This window comes from Rhinolophus hipposideros (genome assembly GCF_964194185.1).
Source record: "Rhinolophus hipposideros genome assembly, chromosome: 13".
Lineage (NCBI taxonomy): Eukaryota > Metazoa > Chordata > Mammalia > Chiroptera > Rhinolophidae > Rhinolophus > Rhinolophus hipposideros.
The window spans coordinates 58,177,114-58,199,301 of record NC_138059.1 but is presented as its reverse complement, the minus strand read 5'-3'; the positions used below and the strand labels follow the sequence as shown (position 1 = coordinate 58,199,301).

Genomic DNA, 22,188 nt, shown 5'->3' with positions numbered 1-22,188 from the left:
TGTATTTCCATATGAATTTTAAAATCAGTTTGTCAATTTCTACCAAATAAAAAAGGCTTTGGGATTTTGACTCTAATTGCATAGAATTTAGATATTTATTTGGGGAGAATTGACATCTTTACTATATTGAATCTGCTAATCCATGAACATGATATTTCTCTCCGTTTAATTTCTTCTAAAATTTCTGTCAGCATTGTTTTATAGTTTTTCATGTACGGGTGTTTTACAACTTTGGTCAAATTTATCCCTAACTCTATTGTATTCTTGGATATTATAAGTGGTATCACTTTATAACTTCAATTTCCTGTTGTTTGTTACTAGATATAGAAAGAAAATTGATTTTTCCATGTGGATCTTTTATCCTGGAGCCTTGCTAAACTGATTTCTGTGTTCCGGTAGCTTTCTTGTAGCTTATATCAGATTTTCTACAAAGATATTTATGTCACCTCTAAATAAAGACAATTTTACTTCTTTTTGAATCAGGATGCTTTTTCTTTCTTTTTCTTGCCTGATTCAGTGACTAGCCTCCAGTAGAATGTTGAACAGAACTTATGAGTAGACATCTTTGTCTTGTTCCTGATCTTTCACCATTAAGTAGGGTGTGAGCTGTGAATTTTTCATTAACACTCTTTAGCAGGTTGAGAAAGTTTCTTTCTATTTCCACATGACTGCGAGTTTTTATCAAGAATGGGATCTGGATTCAGTCACAGGCTGTTTCTTATGTCTAATAAAATTATCCTTTTATTTTTTCATTTTTATTGTACCAATATTATAAATCACATTGATTTTCAAATATTAAACCAGCTGTGTACATGGCTGAGCTAAACCTCAGGATGCTTTATTCTCTATATATGTTGTTGGATTTAATTTGTGAAAATTTTGTTTAGAATTTTTTACATCTATGTTCATGAGAAAAATCAGGTTGTAGTTTTCATGTAATGTCTTTGCCCGGTTTTGGTTTCATAGTAATGCTGACTCACAGAATGAGTTGGGTAGCAGTTCCTCCTCTTCAAGAATTTATGTATTATTCTTCCTTAAATGTTTAGTAGAATTCACCAGTGAAAATGACCAGGCCTAGAGTTTTTTTGTGAAAAAGGTTTTAATGACAAATTCAATGTCTTTAATTGATAAAGGATATTCAGGTTAATTCTTCTTGATTAATCTTTGGCAGTTGGTGTCTTTCAAATTTATTGAATTAATCGGCGTAACTGTTCATAATATTCTTTTATTATCCCTTTAAAAAAGAACCTAGTGATATCCCCTGACTCATTCCTGATATTGGTAATTATGCCTTGCTCTTTTTTCTGATCAGTCTGGCAGGGTTTTTAATCAGTTGATTTATCTTCTCTCAAAATTAGCTTTAATTTTATGGACTTTATTTCTGCTTTCCAAGCTATTGATATCTGTTCTGATCTTTCTTGTTTCCTTTCTTCTACTACTTTGAGGTTAATTTGCTCTTTTTTTTCCAGCTTCTTATGTGGAAGCTTGGAAAATGTTCTTGCACAGATGTGTATTTTGTTGTTGTTGGGAAATGTTCTAGAAATATCAGTTAGGTCAGGCTGGTTCACACTTTTATTCAGGTCTTCTACGTCCTTGCTGATATTCTCCCTCATTGTCCTATCAAATCAATTATTGAGTAAGCAGTATCTTAATCTGTGATGGACTTGGGATTTTTTTATTCTTTTTACAGTTCTGTCGGTTTTTGATTCATGGATTTTTGAAGCTCTTGTTACTAGATGCATAAACATTTAGTTTATTCTCTTAATGAATCGACTCCTTTATTGTTATGAAATAACCTTCTTTATCACTGACAATATTCTTTGGACTCAAATCGACCTTGACTTTACTATAGGCACTCCAGGTTTCTTTTGGTATTAGTATTAGAATGGCACGCCATTTTTCTTTCATTTGCTTTTAACTTTTTTGTATCTCTATATTTGAAGTACATCTTTGTAGTCAGCACATAGTTAGATCTTCAAGCTGAAATTCAAGCTGAATTTCATTCAAGCTGAAATTCTTTGACTTTTAATTAGGATATACAATTGTAATTTATATGTAATGTGGTTATTGGTGTGATTAGGTTTAAATCTATCTTTTGCTGTATGTTTTCTGTCACATCTCTGATTTGTTGCATTTTTTCTCTATCTCTGCCTTCTTTTGTAATAACTGAATATTTTGCATTCCATTTTTTCTCCTTTTTTGGGTTACTAGCTATAACTCTTTGATTTTTTATTTTTATTTTTAGTGATTTACTTTAGTGATTGCTTTAGTGTTTGAGTATACATCCTTAACTTAATCACAGTCTACCTTCAAGTGATGTTCTACCACTTCACGTATACTATATAAAACCTTACAATAATATACGTCCACTTTTCCTGCTCGAATTTGTGCTATTATTGTCATACATTTCACTTTTACTCTAAAGCCTATATATTATTATTTTTGTTTAAACAATTAATTTTATTTAAAATAACTATCTTTTAGAGATTTAAATAAGAAGAAAGAAAACACATATTAACCCATGTAGTTATTAGGTTGGTGCAAAAGTAATTGTGATTTAAAAGGTTAAAAATAATTGCAAAAACTTCAATTACACTTTTGCACCAACCTAATACCATTCTCAGTCCTTTCCTTTTTGGTATAGACCTATATTCCCATCTATTACCATAGATTTGTGCCTTTGTAGTGCTGACCAGTTGTTGATGAATTCTTTCAGTTTTTGTATGTCTGAAAAAGTATTTCTCCTTTGTTTTGGAAGATATTTCGGTGGGTATAGAATTCTGAGCTGACACTTTCTGCCGGAACTTTAAAAATATTGCTCCAGTCTTTTCTCCATTCCATTTTTTTCTAAGAAGAAATCTGTGCTCATCCTAATTTTTGTTTCCCTGTATATAGCATGTCTATTCTTTCTATCAACATTTAGAATTTTCTTTTTATTACTGGTTTTGAGAAATTTGATTATTCTCTCTCTCAGGAATCACTGTGCTTCATTGTCTGATGTACAGTGTCTTGCAAGCCATTGTTTCATATATGACATGGAAGTATTTAGAAATTTTATTTCATTTTTAAAGTATGCTCTCAACCTTAGTTTTTTGCAGATAACATCCCCTTCTTCTTTATGGTTATTTCCTCTACTTCTATTTCAGAAAGGGATTGGCTTTATTTTTCAATATATATGATTATAGGTTTATGTCTCTGTTACTCATCCATATTCACTTTTCTTTGTAATGAAAACCTGGTCATTTAAACATGATTTTCTAGTTGTTAAAATGTCCAAAATAGTTTACCTGTCACTTTATCATTATGCTATTGCCCAAGTAAACTCAAGTATTTATCATTCATCGGAGACCCAGATCTTTACAGTTGGGTTACTAAGAAAGTTTGTGGTCATCTTATCATATCTACCACCATTCCTACAAATCTAGATTAATAAATTCTGTAACATCAGGTTTTTATTTTTTGTCACACAGGGAGAAACTCTAAAGGCATTCTTGGGGTTTTTCTCATTGCAATAATCAAATTGTGTTTAAAGATTTCCACCTGGGTTTAGTGAAATCTCAGATAATGTCTAAAAGAATAGGAGTCAGATGTAACTTCTGTCTTAAAAGATGTAATAGTCAAAAACAGCCAGTATCAATACTGACAAATAGCAATCAAACATAGATCCTTGTTGGGGCAGCCGGATGGCTCAGTTAGAGTTGCCGGTTCGATTCCCACATGGGCCAGTGATCTGCGCCCTCCACAACTAGACTGAAGACAAACTGCCTCTGAGCTTCCGGAGGGGCGGCCAGATGGCTCAGTTGGTTAGAGCGTGAGCTCCAATTCCTGCTATAGGATGGTGGGTTACTCCCCCTGCAACTAAAGACTGAAAATGGCGACTGGACTTGGAGCTGAGCTGCGTGCGCCCTCCACAACTAGATTGAAGGACAACGAGTTGGAGCTGATGGGCCCTGGAGAAACACACTGTTCCCTAGTACTCCCCAATAAAAAAACAAACAACAACAAGAACACGTAGATCCTTGTTGACATCTGAACAATCAAATAAAAAAAATAAGGTACCCTTAAGAACTAAGTTTACAAATACCTGAATTATTCATTCATATAATGTATACTGATCTTTAAATACTGAGATGCCACATCTGAGATGTTGCAGAGCAAAGTTACCTCCCTCCCGCCCCCATGATTCTTATTTGATAGTCAGGATGTCTGTTTCATTGCAGATTCCATTGGGGATACCGATTTATATCCGGGCTTGGAAATTATTGTTTTATTTGACATTACTGGGAAATCAGTATTTCATAGAAACAGATACTGAAAGTTGACTTTAAATAACCTTCAAGCACCATTTAAACAAAATTAACAGAATTTGGTAGATAATTTTCTAAAATACTTTTTATGCATCTCCACCTTTTTAAATTGTATGCTCCACATAATTTAACTTTCTTTGTCCATTGGAGACTGTAATGCCCATTTTAATGAATATGAGTAATTGTGCAGGGACGCCTTTTGGGGCTGCTGAAGTGCATAGCACTATTTCGCTCTATACCATTTCACCCAGATTGCAGTGCTGTTTTAGCTGCGTTCATTTCTGGTGAGTTTTTTGTCTTTCTTACTTCAGTCTATCAGCTTTTGTTTCCTGCTGCTGAGTATATATCTGATTCCAACAGCTCTCATTTCCTCTTTCTGTTACTTATAATAAATTAAGGACTAGAGAACCAGAAAGCCAAGATTGTTAGAACTGTATCTAAAGTAAAATTGGGGGAAGCTGGCTGTTCTCTCATGGAACAGCGCACATGGAGATGAAATTCATAATGTCGGAAGCAGCTGCTGGTAAGCCTGTGGATTGCCTTGGCACTGAAGGGGTTTCTGTTATGTATAGAAAACACATCACTTAGTGTCTCTGAAATTTCTAATTTAACATATGGGGTCACATCTGTTAAAGGATTATTACTCTAGAAAGGGAGTGATGTATAATTTATTAAAATAAGCCTATGGGGACACAGCGAACTGCATTTAATAAACTGGTATACTTTCTGGCACCACTGAATGCTCCCAGCTGAATCCCGCATTAGTTCAAAACAATTGCCCTTTATATAACGTTTACTGTGTTGTATGAGTGTCTCTCAGCTGAAAAATATTTATGCTAACTGTTTGATTTAAACTTTGAATATTGAACTCCTGGTGGTACGTAGCAGACATGTAATTCTGAAAAGAGCAGAAGTCTGTTACTCCGTATCTGTAGGAGGCAAAGCAAGCGTACACCACCTTGCTTCCCGCCAGTCTGCAGTCAAGGCTGGCGAGTAAGAGGATCTCCCCAGAGCTGCCCAGATTACCTCTTCTCCCAGGACTATGGACCTGCAAGGTGGATAGCATCACAGGAAGTAGCCTCGGAAGGTCCTTTTTGGATCAAACACATTAATTTTCCATTTTCACAGTGATAATACAAAGACTCCTGCCAGAAGCACTCGCGTGGCTGTCTGCTGATTGGGTTTCTCAGTAGCAAATGGCATGACTGTCTCTCAACATGGTAGCAGACCCCAGAGTGAAGCCTAGCAATGGAATACCTTGCACAATTCTCACTTTTAAATGAAAGAGAAAACAACGGAGGGCTCCTACCCCTCCCCTTGCCTATGCCTTGGAGGAACCCTGGTAGATACAGGCTTGCTTTCCCTGTACCCAGCAGATAGAATTTTATTTATAATCCTAGTACTTGATTCTTGAAGTTTTGAATGTTTTGCACTATTATTTCCTTCTTTTTTATTATTTACCTTAATTTATAGATTTCCTCAGTGCCAGACAAATTTAGTGTAGAGATCATTTTTCTAATATTGAAATCTGTCATTGATTTTAAAAAGAAAAGCAAAATTAACTTCCAATTCGAATATAGGAAGATTAAAATATGTAACGGAGCCTGTCTTGGGTTAACTGTTAATTAACATGAGTAATATTGCAATAAAAGCATGACAGAATTATTTCAGCTTCAGGCCATATCTCAGATATAATGCACATTTTTCTTTAATGTCTTATTTTGGTCTTACTTTTTCTTCCCTTAAATCATTTTGCTTTTTAGATTATTTTTTCATCAAATTCCACCTTTGGATACCTATAACAAACAGCAATCTTTCACATTTTATGTGGTTCTGCTTGAAAACAGACAGGAGGGTTTGGGGAACAAGGGAAGAAAAGCGTGGCCCCGTATCTCCTTAGTCCTTTGTTAACTTAAGAAAACAAACCGAAAAGAGGTATAATGTGGCAAGCTCATTAGTTGCCCAAAATCTCTGCCAGAGAAATATTTGACCATACAACAAATCTGGTATCTTAACAACAACAAAAATTAATTCATCAAATATTTGCTAATAAGGTATGTCGTACACATCTTCAATTTAATTAAACAGGAGAGTTTTAAAGTAATTGAAAATAGGGTATTATAGTTGGGATTCATGACTAACATTTACATATTTCATGCTTCTTTGTGATGCGTGGGTGGGGGGTCAGATATTATCCTCATTTCATGGAAGTCACCTAAGAAGGGCAGAACTGGGGCTCACACCCTGACCTCCAGCCTTTACACCCTCTGATCTCCCTGCTAAACCTGGTGTCTCCATGTAATGTGTAAACACTGGGTCTTCAAATACAGGATGAAGATAAATTACTTTGGCTGTTTAACTACCTTTATCCTTTGAGACAAGTAGTACAAAGTTCAGCTCCTTCCTTTACACAACATAATACTTATACTAATACTAAATTTCACCCTGTCATCACTGTTAAAGCCCTTAGGGACACCCTAGTTTCTTAATTTCTGGGCCAGATGCTAGCGATATGACAAAACATTGGAGTTGAGACAACCCTAAGCTCCGGTCTTGTTTACAGTTTGTGCAGCCTGAGTGAGTTCCACATGTCTATCAGAGAGTGATCAAAAAATATCAACTATTATCATCAGCAAATAATTTGATAAGGCATTAAACAGTAGTTCAGAACATAAAAACAAGCTTCTTTGTGAAGTTTTCATGTTCTAAAATTAGCTGAACTTTGTAGTCCAAAAACGTACTAGTTAGCTGTGTCTACTCTTCTGCCATTTGTGATCTAAATTGCTAAATAGACTAAAAAACTAAAATGAAATAATTATTAGTGTTTTCTATAAAATTTTCAGTGGGGATTGTCTCACATATACCTTGTTTCTTTTTCTTACCTTCCTCCTCTCTCCCTCCCATTGTTGCCCATTGATACTTTTTGGATTGGACCTTCTTTATAAAGAAGCTATTCTCTGTCTTGGTTGCTTATAATTTTCTGATTTTTTAAAGCAACTGATATGCCTAAATTATAAATCAACATGGCCCTTTCTATCCCCTTCTAGAACGTCTTGATTCATTCATGTCTGCATGCATTCATATGTTCAGAAACATTTATTGAAGACTTTCTGTTGGACAGGCCATGTGCTAAATGCTGGAAATAAATTATGAGGAAGACACAGTTCTTTTCTCACAAAAATTAACATGACTGCAAGGCATCGGGGTGAGGGGGCAGCAGGCAGCAAGCACACACTATATATACAAGCAACTTAAACACAGCTTGAAAAGTTTACTCTTTCTAGAAACAATATTATATGAGGTGGTTTGTTTTTTCTTTCTTTTTTTTTGGCATGAAGATATCTTATATGATAATAGAAATTGCATTTAAACTAGGTCTCGGAAATTGAAATACAGAGAACAATCTTTGATAGAAATAGAGGGAAGTATTTTCTAGGCAAAGAAAACACCTTGAGAAAAGTCAGAGAAGTGTCAAAGTTCATAACATATTTGAGAGCCTGTATAAAGAAATGTAAACTGCTTTATAGGTAAGTAACAGGAAATGAAAATAGAGACTAGGGGCCAATTTATGAAAGACAGTAAAGCTGGTTCAAGGAAACACAATTGTGAAAGAACTCAAGATATAAGTTATTTCCCTTGAATAAATACAGGGGGTGCCAAAAAAATACACATTTTAAAAAAGGAAAATTGTATTAAAATTGTAATACTCAGCATATACCGATAACAAAAGATGAATATAAATCACATTTGATTTCTGCAATTACAAGAAGTGCCCAAAGTGGTTACCATCAGCATCCAGACGCATCTGATTACGGTGAACTACTGCTTGAGCAACATTGACCAAAGTATCCACTTGTATACCATTTTTTGGCACCCCTGTTATACAGCGTTTCATGTGAGTTTGTTTAAAGAAATTCTCATTTTTCTCTCTCTCTGTGTCTCTCATTAAATAAAGTCTTTAATTAGCCATACAAAACTGTATCAAAAGCAAAAGAGCAGCCCAGGGCAAGAACAGATACCATGATCCTCAGCATGGGCGTCCAAAAGCCCTCCTCTGGGTAGGGATGGAGAGCTTTAGCTGCCCACTCTTTGTCTTGCATGTTTTCAAAAGTTTGATTTTTGCTATTGTAGTTGGGGTATACATCTTCTCTCGACAAGACGTATACCCCTTAAACATGCACTTTGGTCCTCTCCTGGCTCTTGAAGCAGGCTCAGCCTCACTAAGGCCACGTCCTCAGATGTGGGGAGAAAGCAAGTCAGTGCCCGGGGTCTCTGAGCAATATCTCTACCCTGAGCTTTCCAAAATTCTGGAAAGTCTGGACTCTCATAATAAGAACATTTACATATATGGCCCCTTCTCCAAGCAAAAGGAAATTTTTAGCCTTTTACTTACTAGAAAAATAACTAGTGATGAAAGTACAAGTTCCCAACTGTGATTGAATTGCAAAGTAAATACTCTTTCCTCTGCCTGGACTGCTACCTCTCTTTGGGTCCTCGGTATACTTAAGTCCTCAGTTTCCCTCCTTCCTCCCAAATAGATTAGTACCACTTGGGTCCACCCTTGTACACATTCCTCTAAAGGGGAATTATCCATTTATATCTTTCTCCCCTTAAGACTGTAGCCTCCTTGAGGAAGGTTCTGTTGAATTCCCAGCGCCTTGTACAATCCTTGGAACACAGTGGCAAATAGTTGAATGAATGAATGAATGAATGAATGAATGAATGAATGAATGAAGTCAGTGAACAAGGTTGGTCTCAAGCCAAGTCCTGTGGCTCTATAGTTACACACTGAAGAACAGTGATGGTTTGGTGTAGTTCAAGAGTAGTCAACAATTAGAGAGAGAGGAGAGAGAGAGAGAGAGAGAGAGTGAGAGAGAGAGAGAGAGAATGGATGCTCAGAGGGTTGAATGAATGACAAGGAAGGGGGGCATTCAAAAGCAGGAAAGGTATCTGGGATAATAAATAAGGAAAATATACAGATGTCATTGGAGGCCTAGTTAGATAGGTCTAAAAGAGCATTTTTTTCTTATTTTTTTGTGTCGGGTGAATTTGAATTACCTCCTGATGGGTTCATGGAGGGAGGGGCTAAAAACCAGACTGAATTTTATTTTTTAAAGTCTGATGTTTTTATGGCCAAATGTTTTCCATACTGTTATGAGTCTAATAAGAGTCTTCATTGAGAATCGCGGCTTGTCTCCTCCTTATAACTTTTTTGTTAAGTCAGTGGTGAGGTATAATTTACTTATATACAGTAAATCAAAACTATATGTATCTGAGTGTGCATTGATGAATTTTGACATATGCATAGGCGTCTAGATACAGTTTATCCACCACAAGTAAGATGCAAAACTTTGTGTCCCCAGAATTCTCTTGTATCCTTTGTAGTCAACCCCTTTCCCCACCCCCAGCCTCTGAAACCACTTATCTGTTTTCTTTCTTTACAATTTTTCCTTATCCAAAATGCTGTGTAGGGTGAATCACCCAGTCAGTAGTCTTTTGAATATGGCCTCTTTCATTTAACATAATGCATTTGAGTTGTAGCCATGTTGTTGCATGTATTGGCATTATGGCTGAGTAGTATTCCATTGTATTGCTATACCACACATTGTTCACCACTTGATAGACATTTGGGTTTTTTCTACTTTGGGCTCTTATGAACAGAGCTGCAGTGAATATGCATGTATGAGTCTTTGTGTGGATGTACATATGTTTTCATGTCTCTTGGGTAGGTAACCAGGAGCAGGATTGCTTGGATGGCATTCTAAGGAATTTGTTTTCATTTGGTATGTTTGAGAGATCCATGGGTGTATTTTAAGCAGTGGAGTGACATGGATAGATTGTGTTTCAGAAAGATCCAGAGGACAGTAGGGCATGGGGACAGATGGGAAGCAAGGAAACTGGTTAGGAAATTGTTGCTGTCTGTCTACATTATGGCAGAGCCTGCCATTTTTGTTACTCTCTTCAAAGGAACAGGTCTAGGACATAGAGTCATATAAAGATTCTGTTTTTATTGGTGGTCAGCTTCTCCCCATGGACCATAATATAAAAATATCCTCCATGGAATAAGTGGAAATTAAAGGGAATCACCATCAATTTTTGTATGATCTAAGGATACCAAGGATACTATGCTGTAGTATCATTAGTGTTTTTCTCAGGCCTTTAATTATTTTCTTTTCCTTCTTTTCTTTTCATTTACTCTTTAACCTTTCGACTATGGCATGGCAAGGGAACTAAAGGTTTCAAATGAAGCTGGTTGTTTTTCTTCTTTGTGGTTTTGGATAAGGATAAAACATTTGTAATGGTAGCAATTTTTTAAAACTACAAAGTTTAATATAGCATAGAGAGCTTCCTCCTAAACCATGTTTCAAAATCCACATTCAACAAAATTAACATTCCAGTACCTTCTAGGTCTATTTGAAAGACTATTAACATGAATTAAATCAACTGAAACTTAGGAGCACAGGATTTCCCACTTCAAAGAGGCTTTAAGAGAACCAGCCCATGTCACGCATTTGTACATGAGAAAACTGAGGCCCAAAGGACTTGAGAGAGTGCTCCCCAATCCTGTCACAACCAGGAGAACCCACTGTCACATGAGTGACAGGCTGCACGCAGGACCCTGTAACTCCCCAGAACAAGGAGGAAGAGATCTGTGGTTTGCTTTTTCTTACAATGGGGAAAATTGCCTTAGACTTTTTATACATTTAAAAATAAAAATGGCCATGATACGACAAAACTTGAATTTCAAAGAGAAGAACAAGAGTTAGGAGCTATTAAATGGGAAGACATATGAAAAGATGAGAGTAATTTCTTAGTATGAGGTTGGTGCAAAAGTAATTGCGGTTTTTGGTATTATTTTTAACCATTTAAACCGCAATTAGCTTTGCACCAACCTAATAATAGGTGTGACGAGATTTTTTAAATACTTTTTCTATTTTTTTGATGATATTGAAAATTTTTGACACCAAGGTACTTAATCAGGCCATGTAATGAGCATGTTATTTTAATATTGACTATTTTACATGTCCTGAAAACTGCCAACAGGTTTTTTTTTTCTTCTTGTAAATAAATCTCATGGTATAACATGGGAGCTGTATTTAGGAAAACCGATGATGCTAGCAGTAAAACCCTCTACTGAGATGTATGCCGAGCTTCCCTGGTCCCACTGGCATTTTGCTGACAGACACTTCTGCAAAACCAAAATGAGCAATTGAGAGACATAAGCCGGTGCTGAGATGACAAGATACTAACTCCCACCCTTACAAATCCACATCTCAGTTAAATGTCAATTCATTTTCCATATCTTCAGCATGTACACTAACCCACAATGACGTGCAGATTAAAATGCCCGTTGCTCACTATTTTTTCAGGCTCTGCTTTAGACATTTGTGTTTTTCAACAATAGAGGGCCTGAGGGCTCAGGGAGGGGAAAAGAGGAAAGTGGAATAAACAAAAGAGCACAACAATTTTTAAAATGCACAAGGAATGAAATAAAGGAAACGTGATCAGAGTGTCAGTTTTTTTACTGGTGAGAGCTAAATTAAAGAATGGGGCTGAGATGAGCAAGAATAATAGGTTTCTTAATATTGAACTCCTGAATTAGACATCCCCGCCCACTCCAGGTGGCCGGGAACAGCTCTCCTTCTCCCATGTGGGGCCCCTCCCTGTAGGACGCTCAGTGCCGTGTGTCTGCTCCTGGGGCAGGAGAAGCAGTGAGACTCAGCTACACAAGCTTGGCTCTCCCCCAGCTCAGTAATCAGATAAGTCACACCATCTCCCCTGCGGGGACCTAGGCAGGAGGCTAAGAATTTCTAGGAAACCTCCCTCCTTTTGAAACCATAGTAATTGGAAATAAGTGTCCCCTTCTTCCTGTGTGGACGAGATAAGGAGGTGTCAAGGGACTAACCTTTTAGAATCTCAATGCCCACATCTGTGAAGTTCAATTTCTTGTGTCCAGGAAGTTGAGAGAATAAACGGAGACATAAGTAAAGCACCGGGTATGGAGACTGGCAGACGGACGCAGAGTGAATGCTAAACAATAGTAGCAATTCCATTCCGTCTTCATTTGGGTAATTTCACATGGCCCTTCTTTGCCCTGTTTTACTTGTGTTCTCCAACTAGGTTTGTGATTTGGATAACCAGAGAAATGTGGCATCATCCTCTGAAATAGGGTAAATAAATGGAAGAACCGATTTGTGAGGAATAGCGAATTCCATTTCTGACCTACTGAGCTTGAGGCATCTCTGCCAGAAATCAGACACTTGGATTTATGATTTTTGTAATGCAGGAGAAAGTTAATTAGTTAATTTGTAGCTCAGTTTTGGAATTAAGCAGTGAAAGCCCTTTAGGGGGCTGAAGACTGACCCTGAAGAGTACAAGATCCCAGGGATCAGCAGAGGGCAGGAGCCAGAGGAGACAGGAAAGAAATGGAGAGGCCAGAGTCTAAAGAGGAAAACGAGGAGAGCAGGCAACACAAAAGTCAAGGAAAGTGATGGTTTCAGGAAGGAAGGAGGAGTCAATTATGTCAGATGCTGCAGCAGGATCAGGTAGGATAGGAAGAAAAGGGAACAGTCATTCTTGCCCAGAAGGCCATAGGCATTATTAGCTCTCAGGTAGGGAGCACTTACTGTATGCCAGGCACTGTGCTATTTGCTCACGACTTAATTCTCAAAACCACCACCCCCTTATAGATTAGGGAAGTGAGGGTCTCAAAAGCCTAGTACTAGCTTGGCTTAGGTCACAGGGATGTGTGTGGAGGGATGTAACCTTTAGAAGGAGAGCCCCTCTTCCTTTGTGACAGGATAGAGCAGAAACAATTGAATTTGTAGGTTTAATGTCAGACCACTGAGGAAGTTCTCTTCTGACTGTTCTCATTTCTCACTATCCCTCCCACTCCTCCCTGTTCCCCACCACCATTCCCCTTCTCTGTCTGAAACTTCTGGCTTCCCCTTCAAGGTTCCGCCCTTCTCATTCTCCTGAGGGGTGGGGGGGGAGGAAGAGAGAGAGAGAGAGAGAGAGAGAGAGAGAGAGAGAGAGGGGAGGGGAGGGGAGGGGAGGGGAGAGGAGAGGAGAGGAGAGGAGAGGAGAGGAGAGGAGAGGAGAGGAGAGGAGAGGAGAGGAGAGGAGAGGAGAGGAGAGGAGAGGAGAGGAGAGGAGAGAGAAAGAAACTGACCACTTGTATAAGTTATATATGGAGACACTTTATAAAGAGTGTGGTTTTGAGCTAGTTGTTGAAGATTGGGCATATTTTCAACTGATGACAATAAGGAACAGGCCATTTTATTTGGAGAAAGTAGCATCAGAAATGGCACAAGCTGTGTGGGGGCCATGGGGCAGTCCCTTTTGCTGAAGTCTGGGCTGTAGCCGGAGTGATAGATCCATGATGCCATGGAAGGCCTTGAGTACTAGGCTAAGAAATTCTATGTACTTGATTCCCTTGAGAGTAGCTTCATATTTTTATCTTTATCTGATCAGAAACAGTAAACATATATTCCAAAACTCTTTGAAGCAGTTTTTTGAACTTAGCAAAGTTTATCATAATAGTTTAGAAATCATACCTACCATTTTCATTCTAGAAAGTAGGTCAGTATCCTGAAAATTTCAGGATACCAGTATTCACCCAGTCCTCTGTGAACACCTTTGAACATGTAAGGAAGGGCCCTGTTGCTGACTGTCCTACTGGGGGTGAGGGAGGGATGGGGAGGTGAGCCAGGAGGTGCTTGCTCCTCCGTTGTAATGTGGGACTGATGCTAGGTTTCTCATTACTTGTAAATCACTGTTCATAATGACTATTTCTAGAAAAAAATAAAATAAAAAAATAAAAATCTGTTTTTTCTTTCAGTTAAGAAAAAGAAGCCTAAACTATTAAATAAATTTGATAAGACTATTAAAGCTGAACTTGATGCTGCAGAAAAACTCCGTAAAAGGGTAGGTTGATGTTTTTGTTTTGCGCAGACATGTGCAACGGTTTAGTTGTTAAATAAACTCGGGCATTACTCTTGATTTGTTTTTGTTTTTTAATTGTTGAGAAACAATCTTTTAGTAGAGTGGATTTTTCTCCAGGGACATCAGCATTCCACATGAAATGAATCAAATGAAAAGAAAAATTGCAGCTGTAACAGCTGAAGAGAAATAGAATTTACCTGCAGGCCACCTGCCTGGGAGTCAGCCCACTGCCATCACATTCTAGTCATATGGCTTTGGGCAAATCACTTGGCTGTTCTGAACCTCAGTGTTCTTATTTAAAAAAATAAGAATAATAATAATTCTGTGTCGTATTTGGTTTTTGTAAAGATCTAATGAGATTTGAAAAAAAATCATCAACTCTGTCAAGTACCATACAAGTGGAGGTTTTAACTTTATAGCCCCTCAATCCAAAAGAAGAAAACAGGTAAGTTCAGTACACAGGATAGTTACTGTTAGGTGAAATAACATTAGGTTTAACATTCTTCTTACTTGAGGTTAAACTTAGGCACCTCCAGTTTTCAGGGTGACTTTTATGGTTTGCTCTGTCATCAGTTCATTTGAAATATTTGCATTTGTTTCTAGATATTACAATTTTTGAAAATAGTGGATTAACACTAGATGAAGTTATATGCTCTCTTGACTTGGTCACATTCATCTAATTACCAGGCCAAATATTTATTATTATGCACTTAATAATACATTATTATGTATTTAATAACATGTATTATTAAATACATCTTCATTTAATCATCTACTTGTTCTTCAGGGAAATTTCTCTTCTCTGTACTTGAATTTGTACTCTGCTAAATGCTCATTAGTTTTTCTGTAATGTGCTTTTTTTTTTAATCAGTAGACTTTGGCTGCAAAAGAAAAAAGGCGGACTGTAAATAAATAAATAAGCAACAACAGTAAAAAACAGAAAAAAGAAAAAAACCCAAGTTAGGAACTAAAGTGGGACAGAAATGTGCTTCCCAGACATTTATTGGAAATGTACCAGCAGCCACGACGGCTTCTGTACTAGCATTAGACAAGATTCCCAAGCTACTGCAATAAAAATGTAGTAACTCCAAAGAATGTTGCCACAAAGTCATTGTTCACTAAATTAACCACACAGAATGATTTCTGAGTCTGTCTTATTCAACTTTATAAAAGTAAGCCATCCTGTTTGTAGGAAATTTGCATTTCTTAGTAGAAGTGAAGCAGAACTCTTCTTTTTCTATCACCTTGTTTGGCATTGTGCACTTTCTCTGTACTAAATGCCTTATATGAAAATGTGGAATACCAATTTCACAGGTGACTTTTGGGATAAAGAACAAATGAACAGCTTTACAGATGGATTTTTAATGTAATTATAATGAATGATAAAGAAGGGCTCAGTTATCAAGGGGCACATAAGTCAGTGGGACATAAAAGTGCTAGAACAATCCATAGGGTATTCTCTGGTTTTTGCTTATGTAGAGAAATTATGATGCTTTCCTTAAGGAGCACCCTGAATCTATAACAGGGTAAATAAAAGAGGAAGAAATTTCCACAAAGACAATTCCTGCTTCTGAAACAACAGGGAGCCAAATTATTGGCTGAATCATCAGCATAATGAAGTCTTTATGGTTGTTTTTTATAGCTGGTATTTTCAAATGATGCAACTGACTGCACTGAAATAGCGAGGCCATGCTAAGGCATGTCCTACACAGAAGACATCCAATCTCAGTTCACGTCCTAGCTTCAAATACTGTGCTACGTGGAAGTACGAGGTCATTTTATTTTTCTTCAGAAATGTATAGATCAGATCATATTTCAATGATCTGTTTTATAAAAATAATATTTATTGTTTAAAACTCCTTTTTTCTTCCAGAAAAGGGATTTGAGATTATATACTAACATATTTGTTTATTTGTTGGAATCATTTATTATTATTGTTGTATTACAAGTGACCAAAGGAGAGAGAAAGGAAAACTTGACGTCAGAGTAAGTCGGCACATGAAAGTTCCGACGGCAGGCTCTAAGCAGTGCTAGCAATGAAGTAAACTGTTGTCATCACACTGTAAGATGAATAGTGTTCATCAGAATAGCTGTTCTGCCCCAAGTCCAGAGAGAGACTTCCTGCTGGTGTTCATAAAGGCTACCCCGGGGGGGTGGGGGGGGGGTACTGCACAGCCTCCATAATATCAGGCCAGCAGAGTCTACGTCTGCAGGGTGTGTCTTAAGGTCCTTTTGCCACTGGCCTCAGGCCAAAACAGTGGGGCCCAAGGACATGTCTCTCCAGAGAACTGTCTTGGTCTGTAGAATAAAATATAAACTATGAAGCACTGATGATTTTCAGGCAGTTTTTCACAAGCATTGTATCTTGCAGTTGAGTTTTGTTTTTTTTAATAAGACTCTCACAATAGTGTTAAAAGCTATATTCTCTAGCTAGAACCTGGGGTAGGGAAATCTCTTCAGGCTAAAAGCAAAAACACTTACTTTGCCAGATGGTCCCTTAAGAAAGCCACATGGCTTCTGTCTTGAGGGGATCCAAAGAATGCCGAGGAGAGAGTCAAAATTCTCCTTTTTTTTTATAACCTTGATGCCCAACTTAGGGAGTATCAAGTAGAAACAAAATACAATGCAAATTTGTAATGAATATTGTTATTCCTGCGTGTGTTAAATCTGATATTCGTTCATTTAGCATGATTTTCACAAAAACAGCCTCAACATTTGCAATTTTAAGTTGCATAGGCATGTGGTAGGCTGAAAATGGTCCCCCAAAAGATATCCATGTCCTAATGTATTTTAGGCATCTATAAACGTTACTGTAGTTGGAGAAAGGAACTTTGCAGGTATGATTAAGATAAGGATCTTAAGATGGGGAGTTATGCTGAGCTATATCCAGTTGGGCCCTAAATGCAATCACGTTTCCTTATAAGAAAGAGGCAGAGGGATATTTGATAGAAACAAAAAAGGAGAAGGCACACATACAGGGGAGCAGGCAACATGAAGACTCAAGTGGAAACTGGAGTGATACATCCACAAGTCAAGAAACACTGTTGGGAGGCAAGGAAGAGATTCTCCCCTGGAGTCTCTGGAGGAAGCAAAGCTCTGCCGACATCTTGGTTTCAGCCCAGTGTAGCTGATGTGGACTTCTGTTCTCCAGAACTGTGAGAGAATAAATCTCTGTTGTTTTAAGCCACCGGTGGAGTTTATGGTAATTTGTTATAGCAGCCACAGGAAATTAATACAGGGTAGTTAGAAGAAAGTCACACAGAAGAAGATATTTCACATGACTTCATCCCTTAAAATCATTCACAGAAGAAATAAAATAGTGGTTTTTAAAAACTATTATCCAAAATATACCAAAAAAAACTACTTAAAATTCAACAATAAGAAAACAAATAACTTCAATAAAAACTGAGCCAAAGACCTTAGCAGACCCCTGACCAAAGAAGACATACAGATGGCAAATAAGCATATGGACTTATTGCCCCACCTCATGTGTCATCAGGGAAATGCAAATTAAAACAGCCCGGATATACCTCCACACACATATTAAAATGGCCAAAATCCAGAACACTGACAACACCAAATGCTGGTGAGAATGTGGAGCAACAAGAATTGCTATTCATTGCTGGTGGGAATGTAAAATGGTGCAGCCACTTTGGGAGACAGTTCGGTGGCTTCTTACACAACTAAACATGATCCAGAAATCCTGCTCTTTGGTATTTACCCAAAGGAACTGAAAACTTATGTTCCCGTGAAAACCTGCACGTGGATGTTTATAGCAGCTTTATTCATTGTTGCCAAAACTTGGAAGCAACCAAGTTGTCCTTCAGTAGATGAATGGATACACTGGTACAACCAGACAATGAAATATTATTCATCACTAAAAAGAAATGAGCTATCAAACCATGAAAAGACATGGAGGAAACTTAAGTGCATAGTACTCCGTGAAAGAAGCTAATCTGAAAAGGCTGCCTACTATATGATTACAACTGTGTGACATTCTGGAAAAGGCAAAACTATGGAGACAGTAAAAGGATCATTGGTTGTCAGGAATGAGCGGTGGGGTGGGGGTGGGGAGGGATGCATAGACAAAAAACAGAGGATTTTTAGGGCTGTGAAACTACTCTGATACCGAAATGCTGGATACAGTCCATATACAATTGTCTAGACCCCCAGGATGTACAACACCAAGAGTGAACGTTAAAGTAAACCGGGAACTTTGGGGGATGGAAATACGTCAGTGTAGGTTCACTGACTGTAACAAATGTACCGCTCTGGCATGGGATGTTGCTGATGGGGGAAGCTGTGCTGACGTTGGGGTCGTGGGCATATGCAGCACCTCTGTGCTTTCCTCTCAATTCTACTGTGAACCTAAAACTACTCTAACAAAGATGAATATCGTTCATCTAAAACGTGAGAGGGACAGCATGTTTTAAATCGTGATACAATTATTTCTGACAATAAATATAACTTAGACGTTATATGTTGTTCCTGGCTTGATTTATCTCTACATGCAAGTCCTCATTCGCTCTGCATTAACCTGCCTGTCAGGTAAGGGACTTACCTGGGACGGGCCCCATCATCTTGTGCTGGCACACCCCCCCACACACACACACCACAGTAATAATAACAATTATAATAATGGGTATAATAAAGCATTGTTCAATGCTTCCTGTGCTCTCTGCAGTGTCTACGTGCATTTATGTATGTCATCAGATTGACCTTTCCAGCAACCCCGCAGGGTAGTCAAGGACCCTCATTATCACCATCTGACCGATGAGGCACCTAAGGCAAAGTCATGAGTAACTTGCCACAGGTGACACACCTGCTAAGTGGGGGAACCCAGACTCTCAGCAGTCAGCCTGGCTCCAGATCCTGTGCGCGTGACCACTACAATATGTGTATATTTTCCACCAGCCCCTCAGCACCACTCCTGGGCCTCCAAGAAGGAAAAGAAAACCTCCTTCTTTGATGATATCTGGCTAAAGGAATGATTTTAAGGAACTTTGATATGGATGTTGCCTGACTCCTCTCTATTTAGTCAAGTCTTTCGGAAGTAGGTGTAAAGAACAGTAGCGTAGTGCTGTACAGTTTGCTTTGCAAAGCCACCTGTGAGGTCAGCTTTGTTGTGTGAAAACTCATTCGGTGAGGGTCCACACCTATAAACCACAGTGAGCTTGCACGTACATGCAGAACGAATGGATTTACCAATTTATAGGGAGCTGAAGGTGTGGGAAAGTCAACCCAGAACATCTGTCTCTAGCCCATGGCTCCGAATATCCTCAACCTGCAGCCACCTGTTAGAAACCAGGAGACGCGTTTCAGCCTGTGGAATGGCGCTGATGGAGTGAGGTGGCCCTCCCCAAGTTTACCTGTTGCACATCCTCTGTTCCTTTCTACACTGATGGTCAGACACCTTTCAGAGGTGCTCAGACCATCTTCTTAGGGCCCCATGTGAGCTCTGGGAGGGGTCACGGGACACAGAGGCCACGAGGGGCTCCAGGCAACCAGATGAGTCAACCCTCACGTCCAGCGGGTGACAGGAACCGTGGCCAAGTGGCCCTCTCATCCTGCATGCTTTTCCTCACCATTTGAACCAGCACTTCAGACTTCTCATCACAGACCCCACATCCTAGCTGCCAGCAGTATTTTTACCGCAACTTAACAACCTAAATATTTTCTTTAAGAATGTGTGCAGGAACTGTGCACATATAGGAAGAATGCAGTGTCTTTACTGAAGACTCATAAGACATCATTTGTCAGGTTTATGTCTTTTAAGAAATAAAGCATATCGATATTCATTCCTAGTTTTATATTTCGCTAATACAGTTAATTATTCTGAACCGTACATAAAACTGTCTTTTAATTCAGAATGGAGTCCAGGAAATTTCCACAAAATTTCTTGGTAAATATTAAAAAACCATATTGAATAGCATGCATTTGAACGTACTGTATTTATTGTATTTATGTTATTGCCTCTTCCTAACAGGGAAAAATTGAGGACGCAGTGGCTGCCTTTGAAGGACTAGTTCGCAAATACCCTCAGAGTCCACGGGCAAGATATGGGAGGGCACAGGTATTCTGAAACCCTTCTACTTGAATAACTGGTTTTGCCTTCCATGTGTTCTGTGTAATTGGAGTTTTCACTGCCCACTCTGCATTTTCTTTTTCCTTTCTAACTTCTATACAGAATCAATTTCTCATGCATATGCATAAACTCAAGCCAGAAACACTGTTTTAAATAAGACAATTGATTATTGCTATTGTGTACTGATGAATTTAGTAACGTTTTCCTGCTCCCCTCCATATGGCTTCTCTCTGGTCCTGAAAAGAAAGTAAAGAATAACATTTTTGTCAGTAATTTCTCATTCCATTTAGACCCACCATAGAATTTTCACATTAGGCATCTTAGAGCTTTAAGAACCTCAGTTTTATAACTAGAGGTTGCAAGTATGCTTAGGAAAGACTTTTTAAAAATATAAGTGTTTTATATAGTTCCTTTCAGTAGACTCATTTCTCACCAGCTACCTTCTCCCTACCTCCCACTCCCATCATCTCCTTTTTTATCTGACTTTCTCCATTTCCCAGCTCCTCCTTTCAGGGAGCTTTTCCACACTCATCTGTAGCTTTATGTACCCACCATGTACCACATCTGTTTTAGGCCTTGGGATTTTCGTGAATACTCTAGAGGTCTCTGTCCTTGTGGATCTTATTTTGCAGTGGAAGATATTTTAAAAGTTACTCAAAAAATATTGAGTGAAAGCCTACTATATGCCAGACCCTGTCCAAGACACTGCAGATGTAGCCATCAACAAAACATATGGAGTTTTCATTGTAATGGTGAAGACAGTGCATGAGACAAATAAGAAATATATGCTTGCCAATGGTAAATGCCAAGGAGGAGCAACATAAGGCAGAGTACAGTCATCGGGCGTGTGAGGGACGGGAAATACTGGCTAGGGTGGTGGGGGAAGGGCTACTGACAATGTGACATTTGAGCAAAGCCCTGAAAATCTTTATAAATGAATATATATTTAAAGAATATTATAAAATGTTCAATAGACTAGATCTTCTTACATAATATGACATAAAGAAAAGAAGGTAATGAAATCAAGAACGTACCTATGAAGATTTTTTGGCTGTAGATAATGTGATTGAGAATGAAAGGGGGACAGCACTTTAGATAAGGTTATCGGAAAAGGCCTCTTTAGGGAGGTGACAAGTAGCTGAGATGTGACAAGGTTGTGGCAGGAGCTGTCCAGGCAGAGGGAGCAGCCGGGGCAAAGGCCGTGATGCAGGGAAACAATGTTGCCATAAGAAGCTTGAGGACAGAAAGAAGGGCTGCTGAGGGACCCTGAGTAGGATAAGTTAGGCCAGGGCCTCACGGAGTGCATTCTGTATGTGCGGGGAAGCCATTGGAGCGTTTGTGCGTGGCTGTGATCATCTGATGGTTGGTTGATTTGTTTTTATAAAGTTTGCTTTGGTCACTGGGTGGAGAATAGGTTATGGGGGCAAAAGTAGAAGCAAGAATAGGACTCCATAGCAATAGGATGTGGTGCTTTAGACTATGGTCATGGGCGGGCAGAGAGCACTGATGATGGCTTAGCTGGAAGGCCAGAGAAAGGGAAGACCCCAGGGGACTCCCAGGCTTTAGGTTTGGCCCGCTAACGAGAGGATACTGCCAGGAACTGACCAGGAGTAGAGGAAAGGTTTGGGGAACTGCCACGTCAGGAGTTTGATTTTGGTCCTGTTAAATTTGTGATGTCCATTAGACATTCCAGTGGCCGTGTCAGGCAGAACATAGATTTATGGAGTCTGGAACTCAGGGTGAAAGCCAGGGCTGATACACAAATGTGTCAGGCAGGAAAGCTCCTGCCTGGTGGGAAACAACAGATACAGAGTTACAGAAATTTTCCAGACCAAGGAGGAGCTGACAGCA

At 38.6% G+C, this 22,188-nt stretch overlaps 1 protein-coding gene across 4 annotated transcripts in view; it reads left to right on the top strand.

The window, feature by feature from the left end:
• The window catches only part of ASPH (aspartate beta-hydroxylase), a 192,461-nt gene that overhangs the window by 109,163 nt on the left and 61,110 nt on the right, over positions 1 to 22,188 (top strand). For all 4 annotated transcript variants that reach the window (XM_081069791.1, XM_081069790.1, XM_081069793.1 and 1 more), the window contains 2 exons: positions 14,149 to 14,234; positions 20,239 to 20,325. In XM_081069791.1, coding sequence (XP_080925917.1) covers positions 14,149 to 14,234; positions 20,239 to 20,325 — 173 coding nt within the window. The remainder of the gene's footprint in view (positions 1 to 14,148; positions 14,235 to 20,238; positions 20,326 to 22,188) is intronic.